The 14,998-nt window shown below is 46.2% G+C and overlaps 1 protein-coding gene across 2 annotated transcripts; it reads left to right on the top strand.

The window, feature by feature from the left end:
* Positions 1–10,604: 10,604 nt before the first annotated feature.
* Positions 10,605–12,752, top strand: LOC145543567 (MORF4 family-associated protein 1). Of its 2 annotated transcripts, none has more exons than XM_081585485.1 (3): positions 10,605–10,664; positions 10,784–11,217; positions 11,726–12,752. In XM_081585485.1, the coding sequence occupies exon 2, from the start codon at positions 10,821–10,823 to the stop codon at positions 11,202–11,204; it is 384 nt and encodes a 127-aa protein (XP_081441611.1). In that variant the 5' UTR covers positions 10,605–10,664; positions 10,784–10,820; the 3' UTR covers positions 11,205–11,217; positions 11,726–12,752. The 2 variants fall into 2 exon arrangements, with proteins under 2 accessions (XP_081441611.1, XP_081441714.1); XM_081585588.1 differs by having other exon boundaries at positions 10,633–10,691.
* Positions 12,753–14,998: the final 2,246 nt, after the last annotated feature.

Genomic DNA, 14,998 nt, shown 5'->3' with positions numbered 1-14,998 from the left:
TTAAGGACCTGTGTCTTCCCCTGCCCACTGGAGCCAGCCCTCTCTCTCCTCTCCTGTCACAGATGGCAGCTTCACACACAATCACACTCCTGCTTCACTTGCAAGAGTCAAAGAGAGTAAGTTCTCCCAAAGACAGAAGGAATAATCCCCAGTGATACCAAAAGGCCTGCAGCCCTGCCAGATCTCTCAGCATGTTCACTAGTGTTAACAGTGGCCCTGCTGTGTGACCAGTGACCTGAGGTGCCAGGAGCCAGCACAGTGGGGACAAGAGGACTTCATATCCCATGGTTTCTGTGTTGGGAAAGCTTATTCCCGGCTGGAGCTGTAGGAACACCTCACAGACACAGCGTGAGGCCCCCTCTTCCTGCAGGGTCCCCAGCATCCTGCACTGGGAAATTTCATCTGCAAAAAAGAAATGCAGAGAGGAAATCTATCATTGACCTGGGGCAGACATATTGAGGAGTCCGTTCGGGGTGATGCAGGCACGCAGCAGAGGGCTTCTTGTTGGCCCTTGGCTTCTTGGCTCCACTGCTCTCTCGGGCTGGATGTCTTTCCCAAAACAGAACCAGGCAAACGCAGCAGCTACATGCAGGAAGGTGCATCCAATCTCCTCTTCCGGAGGAGTCTTGAAAACGTTGGAGGATAGTTGAGAAAAAAGACCGCTGGGCACCATCCTCTGGGAAGTGAGGCAGGCAGCTGCGATGGATGCTAAGCCAGTTCCAGTACCATGAAGTATCGGGAAGGGTGATGTCCATGAGCACTGTTGGGGCTGGCTGAGGTCAGGAGGACCCTCTGATCTTTTGCTGCCTTGACCTGGAGTGGCAAGAGGTGGGATGGCCAAGCAGAGCCTTTGGGAGTCTTTCCAAGAAAACTCCCATCTGGGCTGTTGGTGGAGCCGCACTCCTGGGTGCCGGGGATGTCAGGATTGTGGGGGGCTCTCAGGAGATATCTAACCATGTCACTTCTAACAGGACCCCTCACCTGGACCCTTGGGGGAGCACCTGGGGATGACACCAGGTCACAGGCCACAGGCTGTCAGGATCTGTTTGCAGCAGAGGTCCTCACACAGAGCCTGGGACCAGCCAGGTCTCCCAGACCCTAGAACTTCTTCAGATCTTAGAGATAAACAGTACCTGTCTTGTGTCACAGAGCACCCAACAGTGGATCCAGGACAGCACCCATGATCACAGGCTGTAATATCTCCCCCCCAAATTTATATGCTGAAGTCCTAACCCCTAGCAACTCAGAAAGCGGTTATACTTGGATATATGGTCTTTAAAGAGGGAATTAACATAAAACAAGTTATGTTGTGGTTGTTGTTCAGTCACTAAATTATGTCCAACTCTTTGCGACCCCATGGGCTGCAGCACTCCAGGTCTCCCTGTCCCTCACCATCTCCCGGAGTTTGCCCAAGTTCATGTCCATTGAATCAGTGATGCCGCCCAATCATCTCATCCTCTGCCACCCTTTCTCCTTTTGCCTTCAATGTTTTCCAGCATCAAGGTCTTGTCCAATGAGTCAGCTCTTTCAATGAGGTATTAGTGTGGGTCCTAATCCAGGCTGACTGGTGTCCTTGCAAGAAGAGGAGACTGGGACACAGAGGCACAGAGGGATGGCCGTGTGAGGACACAGGGAGAAGATGGCTGTCTACACACCCAGGAGAGAGGCCTCAGAAGGGAACCAGCTCTGTCCACGTCTTGGTCTTGGATTTCCAGCCTCCAGAACTATGAGATAACAAAATTCTGTTGACTGGCCCACCTAGTCCCTGTTACTTTGTTATGTTGACCCTGGCATAGTCACACAAACACTTACATTCATGCAGTGAGAATATGATATACCCAGGAAGTAGCATGAATAAGTGCTATAAATGCCCTCACATCCATCAGGCCATGTTTACCAGCAAAGAGGTTAAAAAGCAATGTTTCATTTTCAGAGCTTTTTAGGTTTCAGAATTACAGCTGAGCAGGTGCGGAGCACTGTAAATTCATAATCAATTTAGAATAACTGTTAAATCATAAGATGTGCTTATTAACCCAAAGTCAATTCTCAGTTTCTACTTATATAATTTTTAGAGGATTTAGTTAACAAATCCCTCCAAGTATCACCAAGGAAGCACAGACACCAGAGGGACACAGGGGCCTTGAACTTATCCATACCCATGACAAATCTCCAGGGGAAGAGCTGGGAGGGTATTCTGAGCATCAGGCTCTGATGGACCTGCGGGGAGGGACCCACTGATTGGCTTAGAAAAACGTGCTTGACTCATTGTTGAAGGAAAAAGCGAATCCGAGTGTAACCGAAAGCAAAGGTCCAGCTGCTCGACACTCAAAAGCCAATAAAGAAGCAAGGATGGTGGAAAGTAAAATTTGCTTTATTTTGGAGGTCCACAACCAGAGGGGTAGGGGGAGGACAGATGCCTATCCAAAGGCTGACTCCCTGCCACTGACAATCAGTGGGCAAAAGCTTTTACAGACAGAGGGAAGGGGCTACATGAAGAAACAACAACACAGTCAGCTCTGACCATCATCTTGAAATTCATTCAGTGGCTGATTAGCGTCACCTTGATTGTTTAAAGCACAGTTAATCTTCAGTTCTCGCAGTGGTTTGTTCCCATTTCCTTGAGGCCAGTTCTCAGAACTGTGGCAGTCTATGCCATAGCTACAGTCTGGTCTTCATGTAGTTACCTTCTTCCACCCAGCGGGGGTTTCAATATCTACGAGAAAGCTCACAGTATATGGCTTAGAATATTGGTCCTTAAGAAGGAATTAAAGGTCCCTGCTCTGCTTAATGACAAAACTATAATTATTTCCGTGGGGATGGTCTTGATCCCTGTCTCCTGTACAATGTCACGAACCTCTGCCCATAGTTCATCAGGCACTCTGTCTATCAGAACTAGTCCCTTAAATCTATTTCTCACTTCCACCGTATAATCATAAGGGATTTGATTTAGGTCATACCTGAACGGTCTAGTGGTTTTCCCTACTTTCTTCAATTTAAGTCTGAATTTGACAATAAGGAGTTCATGATCTGAGCCACAGTCTGCTCCAGGTCTTGTTTTTGCTGACTGTATAGAGCTTCTCCATCTTTGGCTGCAAAGAATATAATCAATCTGATCTCGGTGTTGACCATCTGGTGATGTCCACGTGTAGAGTCTTCTCTTGTGTTGTTGGAATAGGGTGTTTGCTATGACCAGAGTGTTCTCTTGGCAAAACTCTATTAGCCTTTGCCCTGCTTCATTCTGTACTCCAAGGCCAAATTTGCCTGTTACTCCAGGTGTTTCTTGACTTCCTACTTTTGCATTCTAGTCCCCTATAATGAAAAGGACATTTTTTAGGGTGTTAGTTCTAAAAGGTCTTGTAGGTCTTCATAGAACCGTTCAACTTCAGATTCTTCAGCGTTATTGGTTGGGGCATAGGCTTGTATTACCATATATTGAATGGTTTGCCTTGGAAACAAACAGACATCATTCTGTCGTTTTTGAGATTGCATCCAAGTACTGCATTTCAGACTCTTTTGTTGACCGTGATGGCCACTCAATTTCTTCTAAGGGATTCCTGCCCACAGTAGTAGATATAATGGTCATCTGAGTTAAATTCACCCATTCCAGTCCATCTTAGTTCGCTGATTCCTAGAATGTTGACACTCACTCTTGCCATCTCCTGTTTGACCACTTCCAATTTGCCTTGATTCGTGGGCCTAACATTCCAGGTTCCTATGCAATATTGCTCTTTACAGCATCGGACATTGCTTCTATCACCAATCACATCCACAACTGGGTATTGTTTTTGCTTTGGCTCCATCCCTTCATTCTTTCTGGAGTTATTTCTCCACTGATCTCCAGTAGCATATTGGTCACCTACCGACCTGGGGAGTTCCTCTTTCAGTATCCCATCATTTTTCCTTTTCTTACTGTTCATGGGGTTCTCAAGGCAAGAATATTGAAGTGGTTTGCCATTCCCTTCTCCGGTGGACCACATTCTGTCAGACCAATCCACCATGACCCGTCTGTCTTGGGTGGCCCCACATGGCATAGCTTAGTTTCATTGAGTTAGACAAGGCTGTGGTCCATGTGATCAGATTGGCTAGTTTCCTGTGATTATGGTTTCAGTGTGTCTGCCCTCTGACATCCTCTCGCAACACCTACCGTCTTACTTGTGCTTCTCTTGCCTTGGACGGAGGTTTGTGACATTGTACAGGACACAGGGATCAAGACCATCCCCATGGAAAAGAAATGCAAAAAAGCAAAATGGCTGTCTGAGGAGGCCTTACAAATAGCTGGGAAAAGAAGAGAAGTGAAAAGCAAAGGAGAAAAGGAAAGATATTCCCATTTGAATGCAGAGTTCCAAAGAATACGAAGGAGAGATAAGAAAGCCTTCCTCAGCCGTCAATGCAAAGAAATAGAGGAAAACAACAGAATGGGAAAGACTAGAGATCTCTTCAAGAAAATTAGAGATACAAAGGGAACATTCATGCAAAGATGGGCTCGATAAAGGACAGAAATGGTATGGACCTAACAGAAGCAGAAGATATTAAGAAGAGGTGGCAAGAATACACAGAAGAACTGTACAAAAAAGATCTTCACGACCCAGATAATCACGATGGTGTGATCACTCACCTAGAGCCAGACATCCTGGAATGTGAAGTCAAGTGGGCCTTAGAAAGCATCACTACGAACAAAGCTAGTGGAGGTGATGGAATTCCAGTTGAGCTAGTTCAAATCCTCAAAGATGATGCTGTGAAAGTGCTGCACTCAATATGCCAGCAAATATGGAAAACTCAGCAGTGGCCACAGAACTGGAAAAGGTCAGTTTTCATTCCAATCCCAAAGAAAGGCAATGCCAAAGAATGCTCAAACTACCACACAATTGCACTTATCTCACACGCTAGTAAAGTAATGCTCAAAATTCTCCAAGCCAGGCTTCAGCAATACGTGAACTGTGAACTTCCAGATGTTCAAGCTGGATTTAGAAAAGGCAGAGGAACCAGAGATCAAATTGCCAACATCCACTGGATCATCAAAAAAGCAAGAGAGTTCCAGAAAAACATCTATTTCTGCTTTATTGACTATGCCAAAGCCTTTGACTGTGTGGATCACAATAAACTGTGGAAAATTCTGAAAGAGTTGGGAATACCACACCACCTGACCTGCCTCTTGAGAAACCTGTATGCGGGTCAGGAAGCAACAGTTAGAACTGGACATGGAAGAACAGACTGGTTCCAAATAGGAAAAGGAGTACATCAAGGCTGTATATTGTCACCCTGCTTATTTAACTTATATGCAGAGTACATCAAGAGAAACACTGGGCTGGAAGAAACACAAGCTGGAATCAAGATTGCCGGGAGAAATATCAATAACCTCAGATATGCAGATGACACCACCCTTATGGCAGAAAGTGAAGAGGAACTAAAAAGCCTCTTGATGAAAGTGAAAGAGGAGAGTGAAAAAGTTGGCTTAAAGCTCAACATTCAGAAAACTAAGATCATGGCATCTGGTCCCATCACTTCATGGGAAATAGATGGGGAAACAGTGGAAACAGTGTCAGACTTTATTTTGGGGGGCTCCAAAATGACTGCTGATGGTGATTGCAGCCATGAAATTAAAAGACGCTTACTCCTTGGAAGGAAAGTTATGACCAACTTAGATAGCATATTAAAAAGCAGAGACATTGCTTTGCCAACAAAGGTCTGTCTAGTCAAGGCTATGGTTTTTCCAGTAGTCATGTGTGGATGTGAGAGTTGGACGGTGAAGAAAGCTGAGCACCGAAGAACTGATGCTTTTGAACTGTGGTGCTGGAGAAGATTCTTGAGAGTCCCTTGGACTGCAAGGGATCCAACCAGTCCACCCTAAAGAAGATCAGTCCTGGGTGTTCATTGGAAGGACTGATTTTTAAGCTGAAACTCCGATACTTTGGCCACCTCATGCGAAGAGTTGACTCATTGGAAAAGACCCTGATGATGGGAAGGATTGGGGGCAGGAGGAGAAGGGGACAACAGAGGATGAGATGGCTGGATGGCATCACCGACTCGATGGACACGGGTTTGGGTAGACTCCAGGAGTTGGTGATGGACAGGGAGGCCTGGCGTGCTGCAATTCATGGGGTCGCAAAGAGTCGGACACGACTGAGCGACTGAACTGAACACATATATATGGAATTTAGAAAGATGGTGACGATGACCCTATATGTGAGACAGCAAAAAAAAAAAAAACACAGATGTATAGAACAGTCTTTTGTACTCTGTGGGAGAAGGCGAAGGTGGGATGATTTGAGAGAATAGCATTGAAACATGTATATTATCATATGTGAAACAGATCGCCAGTTCAGGCTGGATGCATGAGACAGGGTGCTCAGGACTGGTGCGCTGGGATGACCCTGAGGGATGGGATGGGGAGGGAGGTGGGAATGGGGTGGAAGGGGGGTTCAGGATGGGGAACAGATGTACACCCATGGCTGATTCATGTCAATGTATGGCAAAAAACCACTACAATATTGTAAAGTAATTAGCCTCCAATTAAATAAATTAAAAAAAAAAAGAGTGACCCTCACTTGCCACAACTAGGGAAAACCTGTGAACAGCGACGAAGACCCCGCTCAGCCAAAAATTAAGTAAATGAATAAATAGAAGAGATATCCCAGAATGTCTGGGACTGTTGGCATGATTTAATTTCCTGACCTGGTTGATGGTTATATCCGCATGTCCTTTAAAACTTCATATTATAGTAAATATACAAATATATGTAATAAAATATAGTCCCCATATAAATATATGACACACATTACATATATATATGTACATATCATTGTCACATAAAAATATTTAAAATATTTCAAAGTACTAATATGTGAAAAATGATCAATGTCAAAGTGAAAAAAGAAGAAAAAATTGTGCAAATTCACACCTTACCTCTAATAGGTTTTTTTTTACATAACCCAGACCACACAGGCCTAACACAAACCGACTTAAACAAGATGGAGATGTTTTGGTTGCGGCAAAGATGGTCAGCTCTCTACCAAAATCCATTCTTCCCCTCCATGGTATGAACTGGGCTTCCCTGGTAGCTCAGCGGTAAAGAATCCACCTGCAATGCAGGAGACCCCAGTTCAATCTCTGGGTCAGGAAGATCCCCTGGAGAAGGGATATACTACCCAGTACAGTATTCTTGGGCTTCCCTAGTGGCTCAGACATTAAAGAATCTGCCTGCAATGCAGGAGACCTGGATTCAATCCCTGGGTTGGGAAGATTCCCCTGGAAGAGGGCATGGCAACCCATTCCAATATTAAACAAGATGGAGATGCTTTTGTTGTGGCAAAGATGGTCAGCTCTCTACCAAAATACATTCTTCCCCTCCACATTCCACAGCCAGACACATTTCCCAGCTTCTGTGACATCCAAAGGCTGCATCGGAAACCTCACCACTGTAATCAGAGAAACCAGTGAGACCTTTGGGGACCTCCCGGCCTGTCCAGTCAGCACAACAGTGAAGCTGAGGAAGCGGCTCCAGGCAACACTACAAGAAACAGAAGAAGCAACCAGCGAGCCCTACCCAGATTCCTGAATCCCAGAATCGTGACAAGTGATCCTTAGGGTTCTAGGCCATTATGTTTTGGAGTCTTTAGAACACAGCAAGAGATGACTGAAACATATAGTGAAAGTGTTAGTATCTCAGTGATGTCCAACTCTTTGCGACCCCATTGACTATAGCCGGCCAGGCTCCTCTATCCATGGAATTCTCTAGGCAAGAATCCTGGAGTGGGTAGCCATTCCCTTCTCCAGGAGATCTTCCCAATCCAGGGATCAAACCCGGGTATCCTGCATTGCAGGCAGATTCTTTACCATCTGAGCCACAAGACATCTCTTATCAGTGCAAAATGTCCTTTTTTTCTCTTCTACACTTTGGAGCTTCAATTCTACTTTATTCTTTCTCTTTTATACTGCCATTGCATTTCATCATTGGTGTGATTCTCGTAAATAACACATACCTGGACTTTATTTTTTTTAATTTATTTATCTATTTTTTTGCTTTACAATATTGTATTGGTTTTGCCATACATTGACATGAATCCGACATGGGTGTACATGTGTTCCCCTTCCAGAACCCCCCTCCCACCTCCCTCCCCATCCCATCCCTCTGGGTCATCCCGGTGCACCAGCCCCGAGCACCCTGTATCATGCATCGAAACTGGACTAGTGATTTTTTTCACATATGATAATTTACATGCTTCAGTGCCATTCTCCGATATCATCCCGCCCTCGCCCTCTCCCACAGAGTCCAAAATACTGTTCTATACATCTGCGTCTCTTTTGCTGTCTCGCATACAGGGTTATCTTTACCGATTTACTAAATTCCATATATATGCATTAGTATACTGTATTGTTGTTTTTCTTTCTGGCTTACTTCACTCTGTAAAATAGGCTCCAGTTTCATCCACCTCATTAGAACTGATTCAAATGTATTCTTTTTAATGGCTGAGTAATATTGCATTGTGTATATGTATATCACAGCTTCCTTATCCATTTGTCTGGTGATGGACATCTAGGTTGCTTCCATGTCCTGGCTATTATAAACAGTGCTGTGATGAACATTGGGGTACACGTGTCTCTTTCAATTCTGGTTTCCTCGGTGTGTATGCCCAGCAGTGGAATTGCTGGGTCATATGGCAGTTCTATTTCCAGTTTTTTTGAGGAATCTCCACACTGTTCTCCACATACGCAAAACACTCTCTGACATAAACCACAGCAGGATCCTTTATGACCCACCTCCCAGAATATTGGAAATAAAAGCAAAAATAAACAAATGGGACCTAATTAAAATTAAAAGCTTCTGCACTACAAAGGAAACTATAAGCAAGGTGAAAAGACAGCCTTCAGAATGGGAGAAAATAATAGCAACGGACAAAGAATTAATCTCAAAAATATACAAGCAACTCCTGCAGCTCAATTCCAGAAAAATAAACGACCTAATCAAAAAGTGGACCAAAGAACTAAACAGACATTTCTCCAAAGAAGACATACAGATGGATAACAAACACATGAAAAGATGCTCAACATCACTCATCAGAGAAATGCAAATCAAAACCACAATGAGGTACCATTGCACGCCAGTCAGAATGGCTGCTATCCAAAAGTCTGCAAGCAATAAATGCTGGAGAGGGTGTGGAGAAAAGGGAACCCTATTACACTGTTGGTGGGAATGCAAACTAGTACACCTAGACTTTAAGTTTCACTCCAAATGCCAAATTCTATCTTTTAAGGAAAGTCAGTGTGCTCACTGATTGGACTGTATTTACTTCTTCTCTCTTCTTTATATTTTACTTCATCATTTTTCTTTTTTCCTTTTCCCACAGAATAAGTGTCACTGCCCTAAAAACTCCTCTGTGCTGCTCCTATTCCTTACCCCAGACTCCAAACCCCTGACAGCTAATGTTCTTTTTACTGTCTCCATAGCTTTTTTCCCAGAACGTCATACAGTTGGAATCACACAGTATGTAGCCTTTTCAGATTGGCTTCTTTCACTTTGTGATGTGTGTAATTGCATTTCCTCCATGGATAGTTCACTTCCATTTAGTGCTGAATGATATGCCATCCTCTGGATATACCGCACTTTTCCATCCATCTTTTGAAGGCTATCTTGGTTGCTTCCAAATTTTAGCAATTATGAATAAAAGCGGCTTCCTGGTGGCTCAGACAGTAAAGAATCGGCCTGCAATGCAGGAGACCGGGTTTCAACCCCTGGGTCAGGAGGATCCCCTGGGGAAGGGCATGGCAACCCACTCCAGTATTCTTGCCTGGAGAATCCCACGGACAAAGGAGCCATTGGGGGGGGGGTCAAAAAAGAGTTGGACACGACTTAGGGACTAAACAGGAGAAGGCAATGGCACCCCACTCCAGTACTCTTGCCTGGAAAATCCCATGGACGGAGGAGCCTGGTAGGCTACAGTCCATGGGGTCGCACAGAGTTGGACACGACTGAGCGACTTCACTTTCACTTTTCCCTTTCATGCACTGAAGAAAGAAATGGCAACCCGCTCCAGTATTCTTGCCTAGAGAATCCTAGGGACGGCGGAGCCTGGTGGGCTGCCATCTATGGGGTCGCACAGAGTCGGACACGACTGAAGCGACTTAGCATAGCATAGCATAGCATAGGGACTAAACAATAACAACCAAAAAACAAAAAAAAATCCTTCAGGAGACACACTCGGGCCCAGGCCCAAAGCCAGCGTAGCAGCCGGGTGGAAGTTTGGGGATGAAAACGGAGCGAGACAAGAGGGAGTGTTGCCTGCCCCTGCGTGGGTTGCGGAGGCGAGCGCAGCACGAGGGTGACGGTGGGGAGACGACGAGAGCGCACGTGCGCGCTGTGTGGGTTAGCAGCGGCGGGCGGCACGGGGTGAAGGGGGAGGGGGATAAGGGAGCGCGTGCGTGCGTGTCTGCGCGTGCGTGTGTGACAGAAGGACGCAGCCCGGGAAGCGGGAGAGCGAGCTTGAGCGTGCGCGCGTGCGCCCGCGCTAAAGCGGATTGCGTCGCCCTCTACTGACGTGCGCGAGCCCGCAGCTAGTTCCACCAGCGGCGTGACCGTAAAGAGGCGCGGCGGTGTCGTGAAAGGGGCCGCAACACGCAGGGCGCTGGTTGACGGCTGAGCCTCCATTTTGTCCTCCGCTTCTCTGCTCGTAAGTCGCTCGTCTTCCGTGGCTTCTGTAAGGCGAAAAGTTTAAAAGGGGTGAAAGTTTTAAAGAATATTCTGGAAGTGTGTTGGTAAGCCCCGCGGGTCTCCATTTTCTCTCTGCAGCCGCCTCGCGTCCTGTGGTTCGGGAAGAGCGGGGAAGATGCGGCCCTTGGACATCGTGGAGCTGGCGGAGCCGGAGGAGGTGGAGGTGCTGGAGCCCGAGGAGGACTTCGAGCAGTTCCTGCTGCCGGTCATCAACGAGATGCGCGAGGACATCGCGGCGCTCTCCCGCGAGCACGGGCGGGCTTACCTGCGGAACCGGAGCAAGCTGTGGGAGATGGACAATATGCTCATCCAGATAAAGACGCAAGTGGAGGCCTCGGAGGAGAGCGCGCTCAACCATCTGCAGAATCCGGACGACGGAGTCGAGGGCCGGGGGACCAAACGGTGCGAGAAGGCGGAGGAGAAGGCCAAGGAGATCGCGAAGATGGCAGAGATGCTGGTGGAGCTGGTGCGGCGGATAGAGAAGAGCGAGTCGTCCTGAAGGAGGGTCGGCGGTAAGGCGGGGGGTGGGGGACGGCACGGGGGTCCCAGCGGTTGCCCGACGCTTGGGTCGGCCTCGGGGACGTTTGTTTGCAGGGGATGCCAGGCGGTTGGGAGTTGGGAGAAGAGAATAGAAGCCTACTCAAGTTTTTACGTGAGGAGCTGTTACGGTGTACCGTTTGTTTACTCTTAAACTGGCAGTTAGGGGGAAAGCTGGTTGGTTGGTTTTGACTTAGTAAGTGGTTGAAAGCTAAAATCACGGTCATTAAGATAACTACTAGGGTAATAACAAAAACCACAGTATAGGCCATTAAGCAGAGGGGGATAGAAATAACAGAATTAGCAGAAAGAAGGCCATTATTGGACGGTCCCAGATTTTGCTGGAAGGCTGGAAGGAGTCAGATGGCCTCCGGAAGAGATGATTTCTTGCAAGGCTGAGTTCGTAATGTTATTGGGTTGTTTTGTGTTTTTTCCACTTCGGATTAACCTGCTAATGATGAGTTTCTCCCACTTCCTCTTTAGGTTTACAGCCAATGGATTCTGGTCAACTGATGGAGATTGGCTGACACCCTGGAGAAGCTGAAACCAGAGAGCCTTTTGTTTTCTCTTTCTTTACCCCCACCCCCACCCCCGTCTACACTCTGTTCTCACTTACACTACGTTTCTGCTATGGTCTGTGGTTAATGACCTCAATTTGAGTTTTGACTGTTAAATGTTTTTGTTTGGGGAGGTAACTTTTATTTGGAAAACGCATTCACAAGAGTTAGGGCCTAGATTGTAAGCTCTTGCAGCAGCCACATTTGTTCCTGGGCTTTCGTTGTTCCTAAGTTTTGAGGTGCTTTGCTCTTTCTTGTATGACCTGATAGCTCCCTGGAACTTTGGGTCTGTGTGTGACAGATGAGACTCTAAGAGTTGGGGTTCTCCAGCTCTGAAGGTCCTGAAGGAACTACATTATTTCTGGAAGATGACTCCGTGCAGCGATCGCTAAAGAAGCTGAAGAAGGGACCAGACTTCAACTGGGAATGTGACTGGAGCTGATCTGGCTGGGACTGATGAACAGAACAGAAGAAGGGCTGGAGGATGATATTATGTTTGGGGACTTTGATTTCTATGTGAGACCAAAGGAGGAGAAATGTATTTTGTTCAAAGTTTTAAGTTTTATGCGGCACACTGTCCAATGTAACCTGTCTGGTCAGCTCGTTTGGAAAAGGTAACTCAGCTTTATGTGACATGGAACCTAGAATAGGAGACAAGCTAGGTCTCTGGATTCTATGTAATGGTTGTGATACCCTGATACATTTCAGGGGGTTCTGGACATGAAATGAAAGCGATATTTGCAAGGGCCCTTAAGGGTCTGGGGAAGAAAAGCAAGGGCTGTTTTGGACCCTAAACTGGACAGGGACTAGATATCTTCAAGATTCGTAAATTGTCTAGCTGTAAGTTCATTTCAGTAGCAGACCTGACAAGCATTTGAGGTCAAAACCCTACCGTGTGTTTAAAAAAAATTTACCATGTTAATAAAAGTATTCATTTGCTTGGAAAGACAAAAGACCTGAAAGATTATTGACTAAGAACTTTTGTTTCTTGAAGAATGAAATTTGATGTTATCGTTGCTTACAGATTTTGAGGCTTTCAGTAAGCCTGGCTCTTAGGGAAGTTTCGTCTCTGCATGTGACCATGTGACTGAGAAAAGAGAGTGCAGTTGTCACTCTAGGGGGTGGAGGGGGTGGTTCTAGGACCCCCACCTTCCCACAGGTCCAAATCCAAGGCTACTCAAGATCGTTGTTCAATGACAGCACAGTCGGCCCTCCAACCCTCAGTACGCACGATTCTGCATCCTGCAGAACTTAGCTGCACTCCAATCCAGTTGATGGCAAGTATGAAACAATAGTAAACCGAGTGTCACAGCCAGATACGGTGCCTTAGAGCACTGCGGGAAGGAAGGTGAGGGAAGCACTTGGGAGTGAGTAACTGGTGAACTTGGCCTTGAAGGATGGGTGCAGCTTCCAAGGAGGAGGAAAGAAGGAGAACATCCCACACACACGGAATAGCATGAGAAAAAGCCAGAGTTCTAGGAGTGGGGAAGCATGGGCATGATGAATAAAGAACCAGGAAAAAGAGCCACCAAAAAAGCTGCATTTGGTACATTTGCCAAAACTAGGATATTAATGCTGTACAGTACTACTAACTAGACTACACTTTAATTCTAATTTGACTGGTTTCCCGCTGACACTTTTTCTGTGAGGATATCACATTGCATTTGGTGATTTATTTTTAAGAGGTAACATAAATGGCACAGAATTCAAAAGAAAAGTGACTCTCCTTAGCTTCCCAGTTCCCCTCGAGATGACCATTCACCAGTGTCTTGCATCAGTCAGTTCAGTTCAGTTCAGTCTCAGTCATGTCTGACTCTGCAACCCCATGGACTGCAGCACGCCGGGCTTCCCTGTCCATCACCAACTCCCAGAGCTTGCTCAAACTCAAGTCCGTGGAGTGGGTGAAACCATCCAACCACCTCATCCTCTGTCATCCCCTTCTGCCTTCAGTCTGTCCCAGCATCAGTGTCTTGTATAGCCTTCCAAATGTGTGTATCTGAACATATACATAGCTCTCTCCAACCTTTTTATTTTGCATAAATAGGGACACACTCATCTATGACTGTCCTTTGACTTTTTTTCCACCTAAAACTAGTTTGGCGGTTAACCCTAGCCAAACATCCAGGCCTGCATTCTTTTTTTAAAGACTGAATTTTGTTCACTGAACTATGAAGTCAGAGGTGGTTTCTTACATACCCAGAAGTTTGAGAATTGTCCTAGATTATTTTCACTCCTTAATTCCTCTTTATTTTGATTTCACTAACAGTTACACTGCAGCCAATAATTCCTGATTTCTCCGTTTGCTGAAATCAGTCCTGGCTTGCTAGCAACTGGAGCAATTCAATCTTGCTTTTTCTAAGCAAAGAATGGTAAGAAGCCATCCTGAGAGGCAGTCTGATAGGGCCGTATAATGTTAGATTGAGTCTAACTAGGGTTGCCAGAATTTTTACCATGGATCCATATGTCCCTCCTGGGCCCCAGGCTGTTCAGAGGTAGGTCATGGACAGCTGTGCAAAAAGGCTTGTTGGGGTCCTTGGACAGGTTCCTGCTAGCAGAGGCCCCCTGAAGCTGGGGCCTATCTTTGCTCATATGTGACAAGTGACCTTTTTTATCAAAGCACTATTACAGAAAGAAGCATGAGAGCTGTGGGAACATGGGGGTCTGGAGCGGCATTCAGGAGGAGATAAACGTGGTATTTCGTAACAGAACATCTGATGAGAGGTGCAGAATGTTCAACATCTGCTGGTCCTACTTGATCACAATCAGGCTGGGGAGATCAAAAAGTCATGCTACAGAGGCTTTGACATCTGGTTTCATCAGCTGAGAGGGCCCCAGAGAAGGAAGAAAATTTAATTCTAATGGACACTACAGAAGTACTGGGAATAGCCAAGGACACATTCAACTCTGAGGCAGGGTGTGTGGGGAGCATGAGTGAAAGTCTGACTCCAGGTGAAGGGAGGTGAGTCAAGTGTTTCTAACCTTGCCAAAGATAAAAGCTCAGAATCCAGGGCCTGGAGGACAGACCTGGCTTCCAGTCAGCCCACTGCTGCTCTCTGTGATCTTGGGCAAGTGTTGGCTTGTCTCTGAGGTTTCCAGCCCTGGGTTTCTGTGTGACTTCTTTTTGTTGTTGTTCAGTTGCTTAGTCATATCCAACTCTGTGACCCCATGGACAGCAGCACTCCAAGCTCCCCTGTCCTCC

This window comes from Giraffa tippelskirchi, chromosome 1, assembly GCF_054371585.1.
Source record: "Giraffa tippelskirchi isolate mGirTip1 chromosome 1, T2T-mGirTip1v1.2.pri, whole genome shotgun sequence".
In the NCBI taxonomy this organism is placed as follows: domain Eukaryota; kingdom Metazoa; phylum Chordata; class Mammalia; order Artiodactyla; family Giraffidae; genus Giraffa; species Giraffa tippelskirchi.
Note: the sequence above shows the minus strand (reverse complement) of the source record. Positions and strands in the feature narration are given on the sequence as shown.